A 21823-nucleotide genomic window follows, 5' to 3' on the forward strand; every position below is an offset into this window, starting at 1 on the left:
AAATAGTACTTCTCGTCCAAACTGTAGTACGTACGGATCGGGTGGATCAAACGATGTGATATTTCTAAAAACGCTAAAGCATATAAAATGGAATGTCAACTCCATAAGAGCGAGGATTCTCAGCTGTACCGTGCCTGGTTCAGAAAGATGTTCCTAAACATTTGTTGATGATGAATGCGTACTGGGAGTTAATAAAGACTCTCAAGCCATCCCCTTCTAAACGTGCTAGGCGTTTTCCTAAGTAGGTGGCGTGTTTCCTTAGCTTCTCGTATGACTCCAGTTAGCATAGGTCATCTAGTGCATTTTGACGGTCCTTCAGACTCCAGGGTTTTGAGTGGACATGGCTGCTTTGCTGTAGGGGATCCACCAACCAAATCCTCAGCAAGGAGGGGGTGGGTATGATAACAAGAAGAAGACTTTTATGAGAAATATACTCTTCTGCCCAATAATAACAGCTTTCATTTGAGTGTTTGATATGTTCCTTGCACTGTGCAAAAACGCTTTATACACTGTCTTTTTAAATTCTAATAACAACCTCCTGAGATATTTATCGATGAGGCAGAAGGCTTAGTTTGAGATTGAATAGCATGCCAAGGTCATGCAGTGGTATAACTAACTTTGGAACACAAATAGAACTGGACCTAGGACATAAAGGTTGAAATTTACACAGAAAAGAACAGCAGCAATCGTGACTTCCCTCTTTCAACAACAAGAAAAGAGTAAAGTGTTAGGAGTTTCAGGCTGAATGTGTTTCTTTCTTACTTGAGTCACTTGTTTTCTTTTGAATGAAACATTTATTAAACTTACTTTTTGTTTTTAAACTGCTAGTATGGGTTACCTGGGTGACTCAGTCAGTGGATCATCCAATCTCGAGTTCTGCTCAGGTCCTGATCCCAGGGTCGCTGACCATGGAGCCTGGTTAAGATTCTCTCTCTCTCAAAAAATTTTTTTTAAATAAAATAAACTGCTAGTATCTGTTTGTGTAAAGCCATTCTAAAGTTTGGGCATTATAAAATAAGGGAAAGCAGGAAACTCTAAAACAGTATGTCCATTCTGGAAGCAAATATGATCTACCAAAACTGAGGATTTCAGGTTTTCCAAATTACAAATGAAGACACAATCTTGATACTAAATTCTACAATCAGGATTTATAAGTTATGTATGTGAACTTCTTCCTAGACATATCAACAGTTTGGTATTTTGATTGACATGTTTTTGTATTTGTCTGATTCAGTGAGTCTTAAAATTTCAGTCTTAGTATTATAATCTGGGTGTATTCTTCTCCAGCTCAAAGGAGACCCTTCCTTCCTTTGAGGAAATACTGGGACGTTTCATAACTTCAGGTGATGAGAATACAAAGATTAATAAAGCACGCTCCCAGCCCTCATGGATCTTATTGTCCAGAAGGAGACTCATATATGTGCACAAATATGGAAACTCATAGGCGTACACAAATATGGTCTTCATAGCAGTAGAGTTAAGTGCATGGGTTCCCAAATATGGAAATACTGAAAGGAGATTCAGGGAAAACTTCAGGAGAGAAAGATCTTAGAGGATAAATTTAACCTATAGACTAGAAGAAGTTACTTGTAATGTCATTTTCTTATTGATTCTTGTAGTACAAGTTTCATTCCCAAGTCATTTTCTTACAGATTTTTGTAGTGCAGTATAAAGTTTAAAACGTTAATGAACACTCTTTATTTGATATGGCAATAACATCCCTTGGTTGTCAAGTAGAACTCTTTGTTTTGTATATACTAAAAATGTTTCTCCCTTTTTATTTTGAATCTTCTGTATGTTTTTTAGTTTTTAAAAAATGGAACCTTGTTCCTGTGATACTTTTGTGGCATTACCTCCAGCAACGGTTGATAACAGGATTATTTTTGGAAAAAATTCAGATAGATTGTATGATGAAGTACAGGAGGTAGTTTATTTTCCTGCTGCAGTTCATGAGAACCTGAGAGAACATCTTCAGGTAGGTGAAGTACATGTTTTGTTAGCAATAGTTTTCTTTAAAAGTATCATAAGCAGCTTTTTAATTAGCTAGTTATTTGGCAGAGACTCTAGAAGTTAAAAATTCAAGAATTTAAATTTGAAAAATAATTTGAGTCAGAATTAGACTTCTGGTCTTTTCTTTCAGTGATGTGGAGGAAGCTGAAAAAACAATAGAAAATAGTTGTTGATTCTTTGATCAAATATTTGAATGTTTATCATATGCAAGCATGTCAAATAGGGCAAGGATTTAACGCTTGCTGTCAAGGTTAGTTCTGTCTTCCAGGAGCTTAGAGTCTAGTAGAGGAATAGGATGTATATGTAATTAACCCCATTGTAAAGTGGGATGCTTTAATAAGAGCCACAAGTTGTGTCAGCAATAGAGAAGGAGCAATTAATTCAGACTAGAGATTGAGGAAGGCTTCCCCAGCAGCTGGGATTCAGCTGGAGTTTGATGGCCAAAAAGGATTCTGATTGGTGTAGAATAGAGAAAGTCATTCCAATCTCTGGAAATAACAGTTTTAACATCAAAAAAGGTTTATGGGGCCCTGTGGTTACATTATTAATATGCATTTTATGCAATCATTCAGTAGTACACACATTAATTAAACGATCCTTTAAAAATTTTTATTAAAAACCCATTCAATACGGAACTTAAAGTTTCACGTTATGCTTTTATTGCTAACATATATTTTTTAGATTTCATTTTATTGATATTCTAATAATAAAATATATTAAATATTAGATGTTTTCTGTATACAGGGAAATTTTTTTTCTTTTGCTGAGACTATTTATTTACCATGGGTCCTTTCCACTTTCTCTCTTTATGTTTAAATTTCTCCTGTTCTGAAGCCAGTGGTTCTTATTCTTTTCACTACTGTGGACATACCAGATGGTTGACTTTCACATGCTACATAATTCTCTTGTATGTAATTCATACAAGCAATTCTCTTGTATGTAAGGGCTAACATATGGGACTTAGGTCACTAATTAAGAAATACTAGACATTGAGATTGAGGTCTCCTCCCTTAAGCATCAACTCAATACATCCTCCTCTACAAAATGTTTCAAGATTTCACAACTAGAAACTATCTCTCTATAGACTGAGCTTCCATTAGCACCTCATTTTTATCTTTCTTCACAGCCCTTATACTTTACATTTTGTTATATTTTAGTTAATGTGCAAGTCTTAGTTTCTTGAAAGTAAGATCTGTATCTAATTCATCTTTGTAACTAACACATCTCTTAGCAGAGTACTTTATAAGAGGAGATGCTTAGTAAATATTTGAATGAATAAAAGCTTTAGGGTCAATTCTGAATATGTTTTAAGGGTAATGACTTTATTATTGAAATTTTAAGTTAGTTATACTTTATTTCATAACGGACATGTCTTCTGATTGATTTTTAGGATTCTAGAATTTGGTAACTTTTTCTTTTTTGGTTTTATGGTCGTTGTTATGCCTTTCTTTACAGTGTACTTACATAGAAATTGATCAAGTTCCTGAAACATATGCTGTTGTCCTCAGTCGCCCAGCTTGGTTATGGGGGGCAGAAATGGGAGCCAACGAGCATGGAGTTTGCATTGGGAATGAAGCTGTATGGGGAAGAGAAGAAGTGTGTGATGAAGAGGCGCTACTGGGCATGGATCTTGTCAGGTTATTTTTTAATTATATTTTTCTGGTATAGACCATGTCTAAAATTTTAATTTTGGTATAACTCTTGCCAGTTTTATTTTCCTATTTTTGTCCCATTTTGGGGATGTCGATACTTCATAGTTTGTGTTAAAATGCTTTAGAATACAGGCATACCTCACTTTATTATGGTTTCCTTTATTGCACTTCACAGATATTGCATTTTTTAGAAATGGAAGGTTTGTGGCAATGCTGTGTCAGGCAAGTCTGTTGGTGCCATTTTTTACAATAGCATTTGCTCACTTTGTGTCTCTGTGTCACATTTTGGTGTCACACGATTTTTGTGTCTTGCTATTTTTTTTATTTGTGTATTTTTTTAAGTTTATTTATTTATTTTGAGGGAGACAGAGACAGCATGAGTGGGGGAGGGGCAGAGAGAGGGAGGGAGAATCCCAAGCAGGTCTGCACTGTCAGCACAGAGCCCAATGTGGGGTTTGAATTCATGAGCTGTGAGATCATGACCTGAGCTAAAACCAAGAGTTGGACGCTCAACTGACTGAGTCACCCAGGCGCCTCAGTTCTCACACTATTTCAGACTTTTTATTATTATTGTATTATGGTGATCTGTAATCAGTGATTATAACTTATTGAAAGCTCAGATAATGGTTAGCATTTTTTAGCAATGGTTTTAAATTAATTTTTAAATTAAGGTATATAATTGTTTTTTTAGACGTAATGCTGTTGCATACTTAATAGACTACAGCATAGTGTGAACATAACTTTTATATACACTTGGAAACCAAAAAATTCATTTGACTCACTTTTCGCAATATTCGTTTTATTCCAGTGGCCTGTAACTGCTCCTGCATTATCTCCAAAGTATGCCCATATAGGCATGTAATTTGAAGACTCAAATATCATTGAGAGAAGGAGTTGAAAATTATGGTTTATTGGAAATACCAAATATACTTTATCAGACCTTAATTCTCACAGTAACCTCATGGACTATATATTATTATCCTCATTTTACAGATGAGATACCTGAGGTACAGAGATAAAGCAACTTGGCAATAAGTTACCACATTGGAATTTTAACATTGAGCTATTTCACTCCAAAAACTTTATTTTCATGATTTCAAACTGACTTCAGAAGGAATGGCTTAGAAGTTGGATTTCAGAGGTGCCTGGGTGGCTCAGTCAGTTAAGCGTTCAGCTTTGGCTCAGGTCATGTTCTCACAGTTTGTGAGTTTGAGCCCTGCACTGAGCTCTGTGCTGACAGCTTGGAGCCTGGAGCCTGCTTCAGATTCTGTGTCTTTCACTCTCTTCTGCCCCTCCCTCTCTTGTGCTCTGTCTCTGTCTCTCTGTCTCTCTCAAAAATAATAAACGTTGGGGCACCTGGGTGGCTCAGTCGGTTGAGCGGCCGACTTCGGCTCAGGTCATGATCTCGCGGACCGTGAGTTCGAGCCGCGCGTCGGGCTCTGTGCTGACAGCTCGGAGCCCGGAGCCTGTTTCAGAGTCTGTGTCTCCCTCTCTCTGACCCTCCCCCGTTCATGCTCTGTCTCTCTCTGTCTCAAAAATAAATAAACGTTAAAAAATAATAATAAAAAATAAATAAACGTTAAAAAAATTTTTTTTAAAGTTGGATTTCAGTTTATCTGTTAACTTAAAACAGATAAAGTTCTTAAAAAAGAACTTTTATTTTGAATATAAAATAAAATCTCATGTACATGAAATTATTTAAGAAAAATAATGGAAATTTATTTTAATCTGAGAACTTTAATATTTTTATCTTAGACTTGGCCTTGAAAGAGCTGATACAGCTGAAAAAGCCCTCAATGTCATTGTTGATCTATTAGAAAAATATGGCCAGGGTGGAAATTGTTCAGAGGGTAGGATGGTATTCAGCTATCACAACAGTTTCCTGATAGCTGATAGGAAAGAAGCCTGGATTCTGGAGACTGCAGGGAAGTACTGGGCAGCAGAAAAAGTACAAGGTATGGACAACTTCTTATGATTTAATTTGTTTTTAGTTTGTTTTACAATTAATAAAATAACCCCCTTAACTGTAGACATTGCATTTAATTGTTTCTCAAGATTTATAATCCAGTGCAATAAAGGGTTAAAGTGCAGGGGAAATGAAAAAAAATGTGAAAGAATGTAATAGTGAAAGAGCACTGTAAAAAACTTTTCTGAAAAAGAGGAAAAGATGATGTTATCTCTTTTTCATATTATGATATTAATTTTATATGACCTGTATATATTTTCTGTGCAGCTGCTCTTGGCTGTTTTATAGTACTTTTCCACTTAATAACCCCTTGCTATTTCTTCCTCATTTACCTTTGGGCTGAACTCAAAAATTTGATCACACATGCATAAGGAGGTAAGGCAAGGGGAGTGTTGCTGGGGATTTGTGTCTGTCCATTAGGGTTGGAAAGAATATGTTGATATTATAGTAAAGCATAAACACTGAATAACACAATTTGATTGTTTTGGGATGCTTTACATGTTTTTTGTGGTTTCTTTGTGATCAAATATTCCTTTCATTTTTAAAGTGAGGAAATCCAGAAAAGGGATGTGACTTACTCAAGGCAGTGATTGAAAGGCTTAGAATTTAATTCTTTCCATCCTGACTCCCAGTTCAATATTCTTTCATTAGAGTACAGTCTTGTGCTTAAGCATGATCATGTACTTCCTATGTACTTACCTCCTGGATCTCCTAGTTTTACAGGGGAGATAAGGTACACATGAGAAAATATTACATGTTGCATGAATGATTCAGGCACAAAGATGCTGTGAACAATTAGAGAAGGGAAAAGTAATTGTAGACTGGAAAAATTCAGAAAGTCTTCATGAAGGTAGCCTTGAGCTTTGGAGGATTTGGATGTTATTTTTCAAAATAAGTCATTGCCAGTTTTGATGGACATTTCATTTTATATTTTGCCTGTGTGTTTGTTAAGATATAAAAGTGAATTTAGACATTTTATTATTTTCTAATTGGGGGGCAATTGATTTCTACTTGTCAGAGTATTATTCTAAATCTGTTTTAAAACATTCATCAATTTTCATTTTTCGTGATCTCTTTTATTTACTATGATCTCTTTAGAACTGGTTTTTATTGTTTCTTCTGTTTTGTTTTTTATTTTTTATTTATTTTTTATTTTTTTTCAATATATGAAGTTTATTGTCAAATTGGTTTCCATACAACACCCAGTGCTCATCCCAAAAGGTGCCCTCCTCAATACCCATCACCCACCCTCCCCTCCCTCCCACCTGTTTTGTTTTTTAGTTGAAAATTTGTTATAACTTAGTGCCATGATATTTTGCAAAGTCTTATATTTCTGTTCTAATATTATTTATGACTACTTCTTAAAAAGTAACTTCTAGGGGGTGCCTGGGTGGCTCAGTCACTTATGTGTCTGACTTCAGCTCAGGTTGTGATCTCACATTTCGTGGGATTGAGCGCTGTGTCAGGCTCTGTCCTGACAGTATGGAGCCTGCTTGGGATTCTCTCTCCCTTTCTCTCTGCCCCTTCCCTATTCACATGCTCTGTCTCTCTCAAAATGAATAAACTTAAAAAAATTTTTTTTAAAGTAATTCTTTTATCTCTTTGAGTGTGTAATAGATGAGAAGTCTACATTCACATTTAAATAGTGGTTAATAATTATAATGTACAGATAAATACAGTATGTTAAATGTGATTTTTCTCTTCCCTTTCCTTGTTCTTCTTTGAAAATAGAGGGAGTTCGTAATATTTCTAATCAGCTTTCTATAACAACCAAGATTGATCGGGAACATTCAGACCTGAGAAACTATGCTAAGCAGAAAGGTTGGTGGGATGGTAAAACGGAGTTTGATTTTGCTGCAACATACTCTTATCTTGACACAGCCAAGATGATGCTTTCACCAGGCAGATACTGTGAAGGCTACAAGCTTCTCAATAAGCACAAAGGTAATTTTATCATTGAAATAATATCAGAATGAAAAATTATATTTTGTCTAGGTATAATGTGGATATGATAAAATCTGGTTTGGGGGGAATTATTCCTAGTAGAGATATAGTTGTATTAAACTGAAATTTTGTAAACTGATATTGTAAGCTTTTTTTTCCTCTGAGATGACTGAAGCACTATATAATTTTGAGAGGATAATAATTATTTTATTTTTAAATTTTTTTAAACATGTATTCATTTCTGAGAGAGAGAGAGAGAGAGAGAGACAGAGCATGAGCAGGGAGGGGCAGAGGGAGAAGGAGACACAGAATCTGAAGTAGGCTCCATGCTCTGAGCTATCAGCACAGAGCCTGATGCAGGGTTTGAACCCACAAACCTGAGCCTAAGTCATGCTCAACCGACTGAGCCACCCAGGTGCCCTTAGACAAATTAGACTTTAGAGCAAGATGAAATACCAGGGAGAAAGAGGGACACTACATAATCAAAGAAAGGTTATTTTAGGCTTATTATGTTTCCCTGGTAAATATATATGCATCTAACAACAAAACTTCAAAATACATGAAGAACTGACAGAATTGAAAGGAAAAATAGACAATTTCATAATTATAACTGGAGACTTCAGTACTTCTCTTTTAGTTATCAGAAGAACCACTGGACAGGAAATCTGCAAGGATAATAAAAAACCTGAATAATACCATCAACCACTATATCTAACTGATTATTTATAGGATACTCCACCCAACAACAGTGTAACATATATTCTTTTCAAGTGCACATCAAACATTAAGATTACCCATATCCTGGGTCATAAAACAAATCTTACCAAATTTAAAAGAAACAGTGAGCAAAGGATGGTTTCTGGTGATAATGAAATGAAATTAAAAATCAATTTTAGAAGGATATCTGGAAAGGCCCCAAATACTTGGAAATTGCACAACATACTTTTAATCTGTGGGTCAAAAAAAAGTCTCAAGGGAAATTAGAAAATATTTTGAGTGGAATGAAGTGAAAATGAATATACCAAAATTTATGGGATGCAGCAAAAGTAGTGCTTACAGGGAAACTTATAGCATTTAGTGCTCACAGAACATAATAAGAAAGGTCTTAAATCAATAATATACTTAAACTTTCAACCTTAAGAAATGAAACAAAATGGAGGCGCCTGGGTGGCTCAGTTGGTTAAGCGTCTGACTTGGGCTCAGGTCATGATCTCCTGGTTTGTGAGTTTGAGCCCCACGTCAAGCTCTGTGCTGACAGCTCAGAGCCTGGAGCCTGCTTCGGATTCTGTGTCTCCTCTCTCTAACCCTCCCCCACTTGTGGTCCGTTTCTCCCTCTCTCAAAAATAAAAAAAACATTAAACAATTTTTTTTAAATGAAAAAAAAAAAAGAAAGGAAACAAAATGAATCAAACAAACCAAGCCAAACAAAAATCCCAGTCAACTAAGGAAATAATAAAAACAAGAGCAGAAATCAATAACATTGAAAATAACAAAGCAGTGGAGAAAATTGATCAAACCAAAAGCTGGTTCTTTGAAAAGAGCAATAAAATTGATACACTGTAGACAGTTTGACAAAGAAAAAGAGGAAAACAACACAAGTTATATGTCAGGAAGAGAAATATCATTATCAACCACAGCACAATAAGGAAGGTAATAGAGGAATACTACAAACAGCTCTAAGTGTATTCAATAAGTAAAGGAAACGAACTAATTCCTTGAAAGCCACAAACCACCAAAACTCACCTAAAAAGAAGTAACTCTTGATTTGGCAGACAATTTAATTGGTTGTACTCAATCTGTAAACCCAACGGGCGGGCAACTCAAATTTCAGCTGAGTTCTTCCATCTTTAGCTGAGCTGCTTGCAAACTGCCTCACATGGCGATTCACACAGCAGATGGAGATTTGGGCAGGTTTTTTTTTTCCACAGAATTTGGGGGTTCTTCTCTGTAACTCCGTCTTTTATGGGATTCCTCCTTCCCTTTCTAGTACCTGTGGTTGACCTCTGGTTCTTCAAGCCAGAAAGACGGAGATTTTCTGTAAATACCTGCACAATACTGCACAGCATTGACTGTGGCCTTCCCTTGAGCTAAAGCCAGAACACAAATAGGAAATTTATCCTGTGTTTCATCCCATCTTCCAAATGTCCCCCTCCAGAATTTTCCTGCTTTTGTTCACTGTAAAGAACCTTCAGGTAGTCTGTATTTTTCTGAGAAAGAGAGAGGGTGCAAGTGAGGGCAAAGAGAGAGGGAGGGAGGGAGAGAGAGAGACAATGAGAGAGAGAGAAGTGGGGCTCACCCAAAGTGGGGCTTGTGTTCACCCAAGTGGGGCTCAAGCTCACCTGATTCAGGACTCGAACCCATGATCTCTCGGGATCATGCCCTGAGCCAAAGTCACATACTTAACCGACTGAGCCATGCAGGTGCCTGATAGTTTGTATTACATCCCAAGTTTATAGTTATCTAAGGGAGGGCTGGTCTGATAGGAACTTACTTAGCTTAATTGAAAGCAGAACTCCTTCCTATGTTATTTAACATTCTATGACATTATTTTACTTATAGAAATAGAAATATATTCACATGATTCAAAATCCACAGGTACACAAGAGTATACAAGAGTATATTCCTACTCTGTCTCTAGATACTCATTTCTTTTTTCCATAGGTATTCCCTTATGTCTTCCAGATATAATATATGCTTAATGAAACAAATATGTATATGTAATTTTTTCTTTTTTCTTTTTTTTACAGAAATGGCAGTATGCCATATACACATTTCTGCACATAACTTTTCTTTAGTTAGCAATATATAATATAGATAATTCTGTTTTGATATGTACAGAACTTTCTCATTTTTAAAAGATGCATAGTATTCTAGGGGCGCCTGGGTGGTTAAGTGTCCCACTTCGGCTCGGGTCATGATCTCGTGGTTTGTGAGTTTGAGCCCCATGTCGGGCTCTGTGCTGACAGTTCAGAGCCTGGAGCCTGCTTCAGATTCTGTGTCCCCCCCCCCCCCCCCCCCCCTGCCCCACCCCTGCTTGTGCTCAGTTTCTGTCTTTCAAAAATGAATAAACATTAAAAAAAATTTTTTAAAGATGCATAGTATTCTAATATTGTGATATCTTGTTTACTTCCATATGGTTGTATTATAATCATTATATAGTAATGATTGATTGTATGACTCATACTTTAGTTAACAAATTCCCCATTATCTAGGTTGTTTTTAGTTTTTCAGTACTGAAAATTATGTAATATGCTTACACCTTATTTATATTCTCATTCATGATTATTTTCCTAGAATATGTTTCTAGAAGTAGAATGTAGGGTCATAGCATATGCATGTTTAAAGGCTTTTGAAACACATTGTCAAAATGGCCACCAGAAAAGTTGCATCAAATTAAATTTCTACCAGCAATATTTGAGTGCCGTTCTAATATATTTATCAATGTAGGATATTATTTTTATTCAACCTTAATAAATTGTGTAGGCAAAAATGACATGTTACTATTTTATTTATTTATTATTTTTTAAATTGTATGGTTTTTATCTTTATTTTTCTTTTCTTCTATCTCTATTTTTACCCTATTCTATAAACAGTTTTTAAATATCTCATTGCCTTTATTTATTTTTAATTAATTTTTTAATTTATATCCAACTTAGCATATAGTGCAACAGTGACTTCAGGAGTAGATTCCTTAATGCCCCTTACCCATTTAGCCCATCCCCCCTCCCACACTCCTCCAGTAACCTTTGTTTGTTCTCCATATTTAAGAGTCTCTTATGTTTTGTCCCCTTCCCTGTTTTTGTATTATTTTTGCTTCCTTTCCCTTGTGTTTATCTGTTTTGTATCTTAAAGTCCTCATATGAGTGAAGTCATATGATACTTGACTTTCTCTGACTAATTTCGCTTCGCATAATACCTTCTAGTTCCATCCATGTAGTTGCAAATGGCAAGATTTCATTCTTTTTGATTGCCGAGTAATACTCCATTGTATAGATATACCACATCTTCTTTATCCATTCATCCATCAATGGACATCTGGGCTCTTTCCATACTTTGGCTATTGTTCACAGTGCTGCTATAGACATTGGGGTGCATGTGTCCCTTCAAAACAGCACACCTGTATCCCTTGGATAAATATCTAGTAGTGCAATTGCTGGGTCATAGGGTAGTTCTATTTTTAGTTTTTTGAGGAACCTCCATACTGTTTTCCAGAGTGGCTGCACCAGTTTGCATTCCCACCAGCAGTGCAAAAAAAGATCCTCTTCCTCCGCATCCTCGCCAACATCTATTGTTGCCTGAGTTGTTAATGTTAGCCATTCTGACAGGCGTGAGGTGATATCTCATTGTGGTTTTGATTTGTATTTCCCTGATGATGAGTGATGTTGAGCATTTTTTCATGTGTCAGTTGGCCATCTGGATGTCTTCTTTGGAGAAGTGTCTATTCATGACATGTTATTATTTTAAAACAGATCTGTTACTAGTAAGATTAGACATATTCTTATGTTTGTTAAAAAATTGTGATTTTTAAATTGCCTGTTAATTAGTATATCTTTCCATTTTTATATTTAGTTACTACTCTTTTAAAAAATGTTTATTTATTCGTTTTGAGAGAGTTAGAACATGAGCAGAGGAAGGAGCAGAGAGAGGAGAGAGAGAATCCCAAGCTGGCTCCCCGTTGACAGCACAGAGCCTGATGTGGGGCTCAGTCTCACAAACCCTGAGATCATGACCTGAGCCAAAATCAAGAGTTGGATGCCTAACTGACTGAGCTAGCCAGCCTCCTCTAGTTACCACTAATTCTTAAAAAATAACTTGTAATGTATCTTTGTCCCTTTGCCTCCAAAGAACTCCAGAAAAACACCTTTTATTTAGAAGATTATTGAGTGAAATAACTAGTGAATGGGTCATTCCACTAATATTCCAAAATATATGACTAATATATTCCTTCACTTGAAGGATAATATGGTTCTGTAAATCAATGAGAAAGCAACTACTCAGAGATCAGTGATTGGTATTTGCCTCTTAGGTATCCATTAAAGAAAGCAATTATGTTATCTATTTGGTATGGCAGAAAAAATTTTGTGACTTTTTAGAATGCCTTAATATCATTGTTTTCAAAGTATTTAGTATCTTACCGTTTGAAAGGTTTCCTGTAAAGTTTCTTAATGTTAGCTTGTCATTTAATAAATAGTTTATTTAAATGATCTTTTTTTTTCATGTGGATGGATATGTAGAAAATGCCAAAATGTGTTATTCCAAGGATTATAATTTTAGACTTACTATCGTTGTAAAAGTAGAGACGGAGTAGCAGTTGCAGCATATCTATTCCCATTTATTAAAAGCTATCAAGGGCTAGACATTGTGCTAAGTGATTACATTATGTTCTCCAGGGAACCATGAATTGGGTATTAGCTTCATTTTATGAATGAGGAAACTGCTCGTTTATCTCCTCTATGAAACTGAAAAAAATGGACTCTCTTATTTGAACTTACATTTCTCTCAGCACCTAGTTCAGTGTCTTGCAGTAATATGTTGTGTGTGTTTCATAAGTGTTCTTGATGAAGTTGACAAAGGATTGTTCATTGGATTAAGCCATAACTTGCAGATAATGTAACAAAGATTGCTGTTGTGTACTTTTTTTCTGGCAATAAATTTAGAGGCTCAAGACATAAATTAGCAGGTATTCCTTTTAAAAAATGAAGAATAACAACACATAATTCAGGTGGAGAGGAAAATGTCAGGAATCGTAAGGTTTAGGGTAATTGGACAAAAGAAAAAATAGAGGTAATTATAAATTAATTAGCCACTGCATCAGAATAATTAATTCTGTTATATTTAACTACAAAATAACTGAGTTATAGATTTAAAATGCATACATGATTATAGCAAGACTTGCATCTGACATGAAACTTATTTTTCTTCCCAAGTGTACAGTTCATCCAGCTTTCTGTGCTTTGCCAAAAGAATAAATGTCTTCCCAATACTTTCATAGAAAATTGTCTACTAGTACATTATAGTTAATTTTTCCTATGATTTTTCTAGATGGAAGAGCCCACCTCTCGTCTTTCCAGCTACCTGATAGCTATTAACTGTGCTGCATGTATATCCAAATTGTATCTATATTCACTCATGTATTTTAAATAACTAGTTTAAATTGCAATGAAATTGCACCCTGTGTTTTGCATTCATTTTACTGAACCCTGCTACTGCGGTCTCAGTACTTATTCAATGCGTGCTAGTGGATTACTTATAGCTATCCTAGTCAAGTGATCATGTAAATCCTCCCTTCATTTTGAGAATTGCAGGTTTTGAATACAGAAAACATTTTCATAATACCTGTATTATTGCAGTGTTATGGTTCTGACACTGTTTTCATTAAAACTTGCCATTTATAGGAATTTAGATTTGAATCATTTTAAAATCTCACTAGGTGCAGAAGCTATGTGTCTGATAGATAGAAGTGGATAGATAGAAGTTGCTTTATTGTTTAGTTTTAATGTGGAGGGCTGTTTTCAGGTACACCCCCTTTTTTTTTCTTCCTGCATTTTCTCAAAATTAACAGAAAGATTTGCTCCTATAACAAGTTATCTATAAATTATTTTTCTTGAATTTGAAGTCATAGCTATCCTGTGGAGAAATGGAAAATTTGCTATTAACATAAAACAGTTGGTAACATGTTGACTGACTGAGGACGGAACATAATTTTATATGGAAGTCAGTTTTATTTTAATTTGAAATGTCACAGAATCACATCTTGAGTACAGACTTGCTGTAAGCTTTTTTCTTTTAATTATTCCCATATATCATGGGAATGGGAGGGGGCAGAAATGCTTGCTTTTCATGCTTTCTTTGTGGGTTATTTCATTTTTTATTCCTTTACTGTCATTGTAGTAGGGTATTAGGAGAGAGCAAACAAATAGCTGTGGTCAACCATGTTGAAGTTACTTGTTTCTTTAGAACTAATTTTAATGCAGTAGTTAAACATTTCCTCTTTTTTTTTTTTTAAGTTGATTTATTTATTTGTGAGGAAGAGAGAGAGAAAGCAGGGATGGGCACAGAGACAGAGGGAGAGAGAGAATCCCAAGCAGGCTCTGTGCCGTCAGTGCAGAGCCTGATGTGAGGCTCAAATTCACAAATCGTGAGATCATGACCAGAGCCGAGACCAAGGGTCAGATGCTTAACTGACTGAGCCACCCAGGTGCTCCTAAACATTGTCAATATAAAGTATCTGAAAATATCTGATACCAGGAACTATATGTTTTATGGGTTTTTATTGTAACTGTACTTGTTCCAATATGGGTCTATCATGTTCATTACTGTTATTGAGAAATTGATACTACGTGAGGGTAAAAAGAGACTGGTGGGAGGCACAACAGTGGAGGGTTAAAAGCACAGAGCTGGACTTCTGCTTCTGGTTATTAAGGAGTAACTAGTGTTAGACTAACCTCCCCCTAAGAATACCTATAAAATCTGGAGGAATAAAACAAAAAAGCTGGAAGAATAAAAGCCACTGTATGAAGGCATAGGTGAATGCCTGAAACAGTTAGGGCATGAGGGTCTAGGTTCAACAGATTGAGAAAAGGTTATCTACACTCTGAGAAGCACCTGACCTTCTTGTCACAATTTCTCCTTAAAGCAATCATTGACTTCTTTTTTTTTTTTTAATTTTTTTTTTCAACGTTTATTTATTTTTGGGACAGAGAGAGACAGAGCATGAACGGGCGAGGGGCAGAGAGAGAGGGGGACACAGAATCGGAAACAGGCTCCAGGCTCTGAGCCATCAGCCCAGAGCCCGACGCGGGGCTCGAACTCACGGACCGCGAGATCGTGACCTGGCTGAAGTCGGACGCTTAACCGACTGCGCCACCCAGGCGCCCCGGCAATCATTGACTTCTAAGCGGCACATATGTAGGATGAGACACTGAGAAATCAAGACCAGAGTAGTTGCTAACTGCTTAAAAAGCTAAGTAGAGACGTGGGACTCTCACAAGGCTTTAGGGACAAAACTTAAATTTGATTGCCAATCAAGAAGAGGCCTGGGAAACACCCCAGCCTTTCAGCCCAGAAAAACTACACTTAGGAGAAAGAAGAAACAGGGACCAGGCCAGTCACAACTGGATCAGTAGGTAATCTACCTATATTCTGTGTGTTTACCAGAAGAAAATTAAATCCTCTGTTGAAAATATGAAGAGCTTCTACAAATTTTCATTCATAGTTTCCAACATTGGGTAAAAAATTATCAGACGTGCCAGGTAATAAGACTAAATGACCAAAAACCAAGAGAAAGCAGACAATAGAAACTAACCCATTGGTATCCACAAACTAGCTTTGTCACAGACTAGGAGTCTGGAGTTCTCTCCTGTGCAGCAAGAGAGCAGACATAGAATTGAATACGAGAGAGACTAGTGTCTGGGAGGAGACAAGAGCCCCAAACAAAGCTTTTGTGTGCGTATTTATTGAGCTCTCAAGATCTTACACACATGGTGATGTGAAGAAAACAAGATCTTACACACGTGGTGAACATGAAGAGAACAATCAGAGAGTAATTGTTAACTTGTGTGTGTAAGAAGCAAAGGGTCTGGGGGGGCGAGTGGAGTTTGTGATCAAAGCACTATAGCATTCTAATTACTGCAATTAAGAATTCAATGGATTGATTTAATAACAGATTAGACTTAGCAAAATAAATTATTAACTGGAAGATCAGTAGAAACTCTCCTGATTGTAGCAGAGAGGTAAAAGTTTAGAAAATATAGATAAGAGTGTGAGAGGGGCGCCTGGGTGGCTCAGTCGGTTAAGCGTCCGACTTCGGCTCAGGTCACGATCTCACAGTTCGTGAGTTCGAGCCCCGCGTCGGGCTCTGTGCTGACAGCTCAGAGCCTGGAGCCTGCTTCACATTCTGTGTCTCCCTCTCTCTCTGCCCCTTCCCTGCTCATGCTGTGTCTCTCTCTGTCTCAAAAAAATAAATAAACATTAAAAAAAAAAAAAGAGTGTGAGAGCCATCTCAGACTCAGTGAAAAGGTCTCACACATATGTAATTGGAGTCTCAGCAGGAAAGGACAGAGAGAATATGGAGGGGCAAAAGCAATATTTGAAGAGATACTGGCCAAGAATTTCCCAAAACTAATAAAAGTCATTAATCCACAGCTTCAAGCTCTATACACCACAAGAATAAATGAAAAGAAACCACACCTGGGCACATCATAGTAAGATTTCTAAAGGAAAAAGCCCAACCAAACAACAACCAACAGAGAGAAAATCTTAAAAGCAGTGAGAGAAAAGATACATATTATCTTCAAAGGAACAAATATGGGACTGACCGATGAACTTTTTACTAGATGGGAAGGAATCCAGAAGACTATAAAGGACACCTTTAAAGTGATGAAGACGAATAATGACTAGTCATTTAGAACTCAATACCAGTGAAAATCTCCTCCAAAAATGAAGTTGAAATAAAACAAAATTTGTCAGTAGCCAATTGGCACTAAAATAGTAAGAGTCATTCTTCAGGCAGGAAAAACGATCTCGGATATCAGCAAGGTAAGCAGGAGTGAATGAAGAGCAACAAAAACAGGAAATAAGTGGGTAAAACTAAATGAATATTGAGTATTTAAAATGATAATTTTATGACCAATGGCCATAGCTGCAGTGTTCAAAATACGTCGTGCATGGATTTTGTGTAGTATTGAGACTATGCTTCCCACAGGCTGCTCCTTGCCAATGACTGAAAGAGGCAGGGAGACTAAGGAATTCCTGGGATCATGGGAATCCTCCAACGGCCGACTTTGGGTCAAGGAACCCCTGATAGGCTTGCAAAGGTTTTCTTAGATGGCGTGGCATTCTAGGACACTTCCAACTCAACTTTTCTTCCCTCTCAACTTTCCAAACCCAGGTTGAGACTTCCATCATACTCTAGCTTCCTCCTCATTTTCTCTCACAGGCGTTTTCCCTCATAGTCATTCTCCCTAATAAAGTCCTTGTACATTTAACCATATGTCATGGCATCTGCTTCTCAGAAGACTCAGACAAACACAGTAGAATTAAATGTCTGAGCATAGCACAAAAGACTGGAGGCAGTAACTGGAGTTAAAGTGTTGTAAGGTCCTTGGGTTAATGGATAATTAATTTAAGGCAGACTGTAATAAGTCAAGAGAAACTAACAAAATGATAAAAGAATGTATAATCAACAGGGGAGAAGTAAAATAATAAACACTTGAAAAATTCAAGAGGGCAAGGAAGGAGAAAAAAGGAAAAATAGCTGGCATAAATAGAAAACTAAAAATACAATGGTTGATTTTGTCCTACATGGAATTTTTCTTTTTTTAAAACAGTTTTTAACATTTATTTATTTTTGAGACAGAGAGAAACAGAGCATGAGCAGGGGAGAGGCAGAGGGAGAGGGAGACTGAGTCTCTCAGACACTGAACTATATGGAATTTTTCTTAATGGTTTCTAGCATTGATGTCCTTTGAGAAAGGTCGTTTTTACTATACTGTAAATGGTTATCTTTTTTAAAAGTTTATTTAATTTTGAGAGAGTGAGTGTGTGAGAGTGTGTGAGAGAGGGGAGGGGCAGAGAGAATGGGAGAGAGAATCCCAAGCAGGCTCTGCGCGAACACAGAGCTTGATCTCACGGACCAAACCAAAATCAAGAGCCAGACGCTTAACTGACTGAGCCACCCAGGTGCCCCCAGAAATGATTATCTACATCTTATATTTATAACTTTATTTTGTAAATTTAAATTACGATGATTCTAGAATCATTCTAAAATAAAGTATGAATTAGGATTCTACCGTTTTCCTCACCACTCAAATGATTATCCAGTGATCCCAGTACTAATGATTAAATGGAGTATCTTTCTCTACTGATTTGAAATGTCAACCAACTTGATCAAATTAATTCCTAAGTAAACCCATGTGTAAATTAGGTTACTGTATTTGTCCAGTTTTGTTTAAAACAGTGTAAGTACACACAGTAAGTACTCAATACTTGTTGTATGAACAAAGAACAAAATGAGGGAATTTGCAATACTGTTATTTTCTTTTTATGTGGTAGGACAAGGATATCTTCACTACTCTGCTCTTTCAAAATGTTCCTGACAATCCTTGATTGATCATTTTCCAGATAAATTTTACAATAATTTTATTCAGCTTCTTCTCCCAAAACATTCTTTGAGGTTTGACTGGAATTGAATAAAAACTATAGATTATTTTAGGGGAGGATTGACATCTAATAATATTGCCTTCCTATTCAAGAACAAGATATGGCTGTCCATTTATTGAAATTTTCTTTTGTGTTTCTAAGACTTGTGTAGTTTTACCCAGGTTTTCCATATTGACTTTTTTTGTTGTTAAATCTTTTGTGAAAACTTGTTCTATGCTAGACATGAGATCACGTAGCAGCAGATATGATTGATATGGTCTGTGACCTTCTGGAACATAATAACTAGTGGAAGGTAGGACACAGGCAAGTAACAGATAGTATTGCTTGCTATTTGGTCGTTTTCCAGTCTTTACCATGTTGCAGTGTACATCTTGGTTTATTAAGTTTTGTCTGCATTTCAAAATTGTTTCTTTTTAAAAAATTTTTTTAAATGTTTATTTTTGAGAGAGAGAGAGAGACAGAGCATGAGCAGGGGAGGGGCAGAGAGACAGAGAGAGAGAGAGCCTGATCAGAACAGAGCCTGATGTGGGGCTCGAGCTCACAGACTGTGAGATCATGATCTGAGCGGAGGTCGGACACTTAATGGACTGAGCCACTGAGGCACCTCCAAAATTGTTTCTTTAGGATGGATTGTAGAAGGGAAGCAGGACCTATAGTATTTGCAATCTTAACCTAAACAAGAAAACAGTTCTCTAGTTCCCTTCTATAGAGCCTAAATAAATTGTTCTCTAATTAGAACATTTTTTCAAAATTTCAAATTGTTATTAGTTTATTGTATGTTGATCTTGTGTTCTGTGACTTTCCTCATTGAAATTGTTAGCTCTAGGAGCTTTTGGTTTTTGTTGTTGTTGTTGTTGTTGGGCAGATTCTCCTTTGGGTGGATTCCTTGGGATTTTCTATATAGACTATCATATCATCTGCAAATAGGGACAGTTTTAGTTCTTCCTTTCCAATCCATATACTTTCTGTGTCTTTTTATTGCCTTATAGTTCTGGGTAGACCTTCCAGGATTATATTGAATAAGAATGGTAAGAGCTGACTTCCTTGCTTTATTCCCAGTCTTAGGGGGAAAGCATTTAGTCTTTTTATCATTTTTTTAATGTTTAGTATTTATTTTTGAGAGAGAAAGAGACAGAGTGTGACTGGGGGAGGACTAGAGAGAGAGAGAATCTGAAGCAGGCTCCAGGCTTCGAGCTGTCAGTGCAGAGCCTGACTGGGGCTTGAACCCACGGACCACAAGATCATGACCTGAGCTGAAGTCGGATGCTTAACCGACTGAGCCACCCTGGTGTCCCAGTTTTTCTTATCATTAAGTGTAGTGTTAGCTGTAGCTTTTTGTAGATGCTTAACTTTATCATGTTAAGGAAGTTTCTCTCCATTTCTTGTTTGCTGAGAGGTTTTGTAATGAATAGATGTTGAAGTTTATTATTTTTTTTGTGTGTCAATTGATATGATTCTCTTCTTCAGCCTGTTAATATGGTAAGTTACATTGATCTTCACATATTGAACCAGCCTTGTATCCTTGGAATAAACCCAGTTTGGTTGTGGTATATAATTCTCTTTATGTATTGCTGGGTTCTGTTTGCTAATATTTTGTTATGGGTTCTTGCATCTATATTTATGAGAGATATTGGTCTGTCTTGTTTGTTTTGTTCTGTACTGCCTTTGTTTGGTTTTAACATCAGCCTAACAGTGAATCAGGAAGTGTTCCCTCCTTTTTTATTTTGTGTAAGAGACAGTGTAGAGTGCTGTTAATTCTTCCTTAAATATTTGATAGAATTCTCCAGCGAAACTATCTGGGCCTGGGTATTTCTTTTCTGTGGGTTTTTAAACTACAAAGTCAATTTCTTTAATAGTTATAGGGATATTCAAGTAATCTGTTTAATACTGAGTGAGTTTAGGTAATATGTGCTTTTCAAATAATTGGTCCATTTCTTCCAAGTTGTTAATTTATGTGCATGGAGTCGCTCATAGTATTCCCTCTTGCTTTTAATGTCTGCAGGGTCTGTCATGATATCCCTGTTTCATTCCTGATATTGGTAATTTTGTAATTTTTGTCTTCTCTCTTTTTCTGTCAGTGTAGCTAGAGGTTTGTCAATTGTATTGATTTTTTTCAAAGAACCAGATTTTTGTTCTGTTGACTTTCCTTTATTGTTTTTTCTTCTTTCAGTTTCATTGACATCTGCTCTTATCTTTATTATTTCCTTCTGCTTGGTTTGGGCTTATTTTTCTCTTTTCCTAGTTTGTTAAGGTGGGAGCATGAGATGCAATGGACAAAATTTTAAGTTTTTTCTCAATATTTTATATTTTTGGCTGGTAATGTGAATGGAATATTTTTCTATTATATTTGCTAAGTAGTTTTTTTTATCTATAAAAATTGTTGAGTGTTTTCATTTATTTAAAGGAACACCTCACTGATACTCTATTGAATTGGTAATTTTAAAATCTGTCCTCTAGGGGGGCACCTGGGTGGCTCAGTCAGTTAAGTATCAACTGTTGATTTCGGCTCAGGTTGTGATCTCATGGTTCGTGAGATTAAGCCCTGCATCAGACTCTGCACAGAACCTGCTTGGGATTCTCTCTCTCCCTCCTTCTCTCTCAAAAATAAATAAACTTAAAAAAAATCCTTCAATTCCATCCTCTTTGGCTTTTTGAGTATGTAATTATGTATCAGTGGTCCTACTTCCTTTTTCTAGTAGAATTATACTTTTAGAAATATAAATTTTTTCCAAGCACATAAAACTAGGAGGTCATAGAGGAAAATTGGGGAGAGACTTTCTAAAAAAAAGACCTCATTCTGGGGCGCCTGGGTGGCGCAGTCGGTTAAGCGTCCGACTTCAGCCAGGTCACGATCTCGCGGTCCGTGAGTTCAAGCCCCGCGTCGGGCTCTGGGCTGATGGCTCAGAGCCTGGAGCCTGTTTCCGATTCTGTGTCTCCCTCTCTCTCTGCCCCTCCCCCATTCATGCTCTGTCTCTCTCTGTCCCAAAAATAAATAAACGTTGAAAAAAAAAATTAAAAAAAAAAAAAGACCTCATTTTAGTCATACACCAGCTAGCCAGTGAACCAAAGATTGCAGAAAGCTGTGATGGAT

General features: G+C 36.5%; 1 protein-coding gene across 3 annotated transcripts in view; it reads left to right on the forward strand.

Annotated features, from left to right (window-relative positions):
- The window catches only part of SCRN3 (secernin 3), a 31448-nt gene that overhangs the window by 329 nt on the left and 9296 nt on the right, over positions 1 to 21823 (forward strand). The window contains exons 2-5 of one of the 3 annotated variants that reach the window (XM_030326659.1): positions 1807 to 1975; positions 3466 to 3647; positions 5418 to 5617; positions 7360 to 7572. In XM_030326659.1, the coding sequence (XP_030182519.1) occupies positions 1817 to 1975; positions 3466 to 3647; positions 5418 to 5617; positions 7360 to 7572 (754 nt within the window). In that variant the 5' untranslated portion in view covers positions 1807 to 1816. The remainder of the gene's footprint in view (positions 1 to 1806; positions 1976 to 3465; positions 3648 to 5417; positions 5618 to 7359; positions 7573 to 21823) is intronic. The other 2 variants (XM_030326660.1, XM_030326661.1) reach the window with 2 other exon arrangements.

Source organism: Lynx canadensis, chromosome C1, assembly GCF_007474595.2.
Source record: "Lynx canadensis isolate LIC74 chromosome C1, mLynCan4.pri.v2, whole genome shotgun sequence".
NCBI lineage: Eukaryota > Metazoa > Chordata > Mammalia > Carnivora > Felidae > Lynx > Lynx canadensis.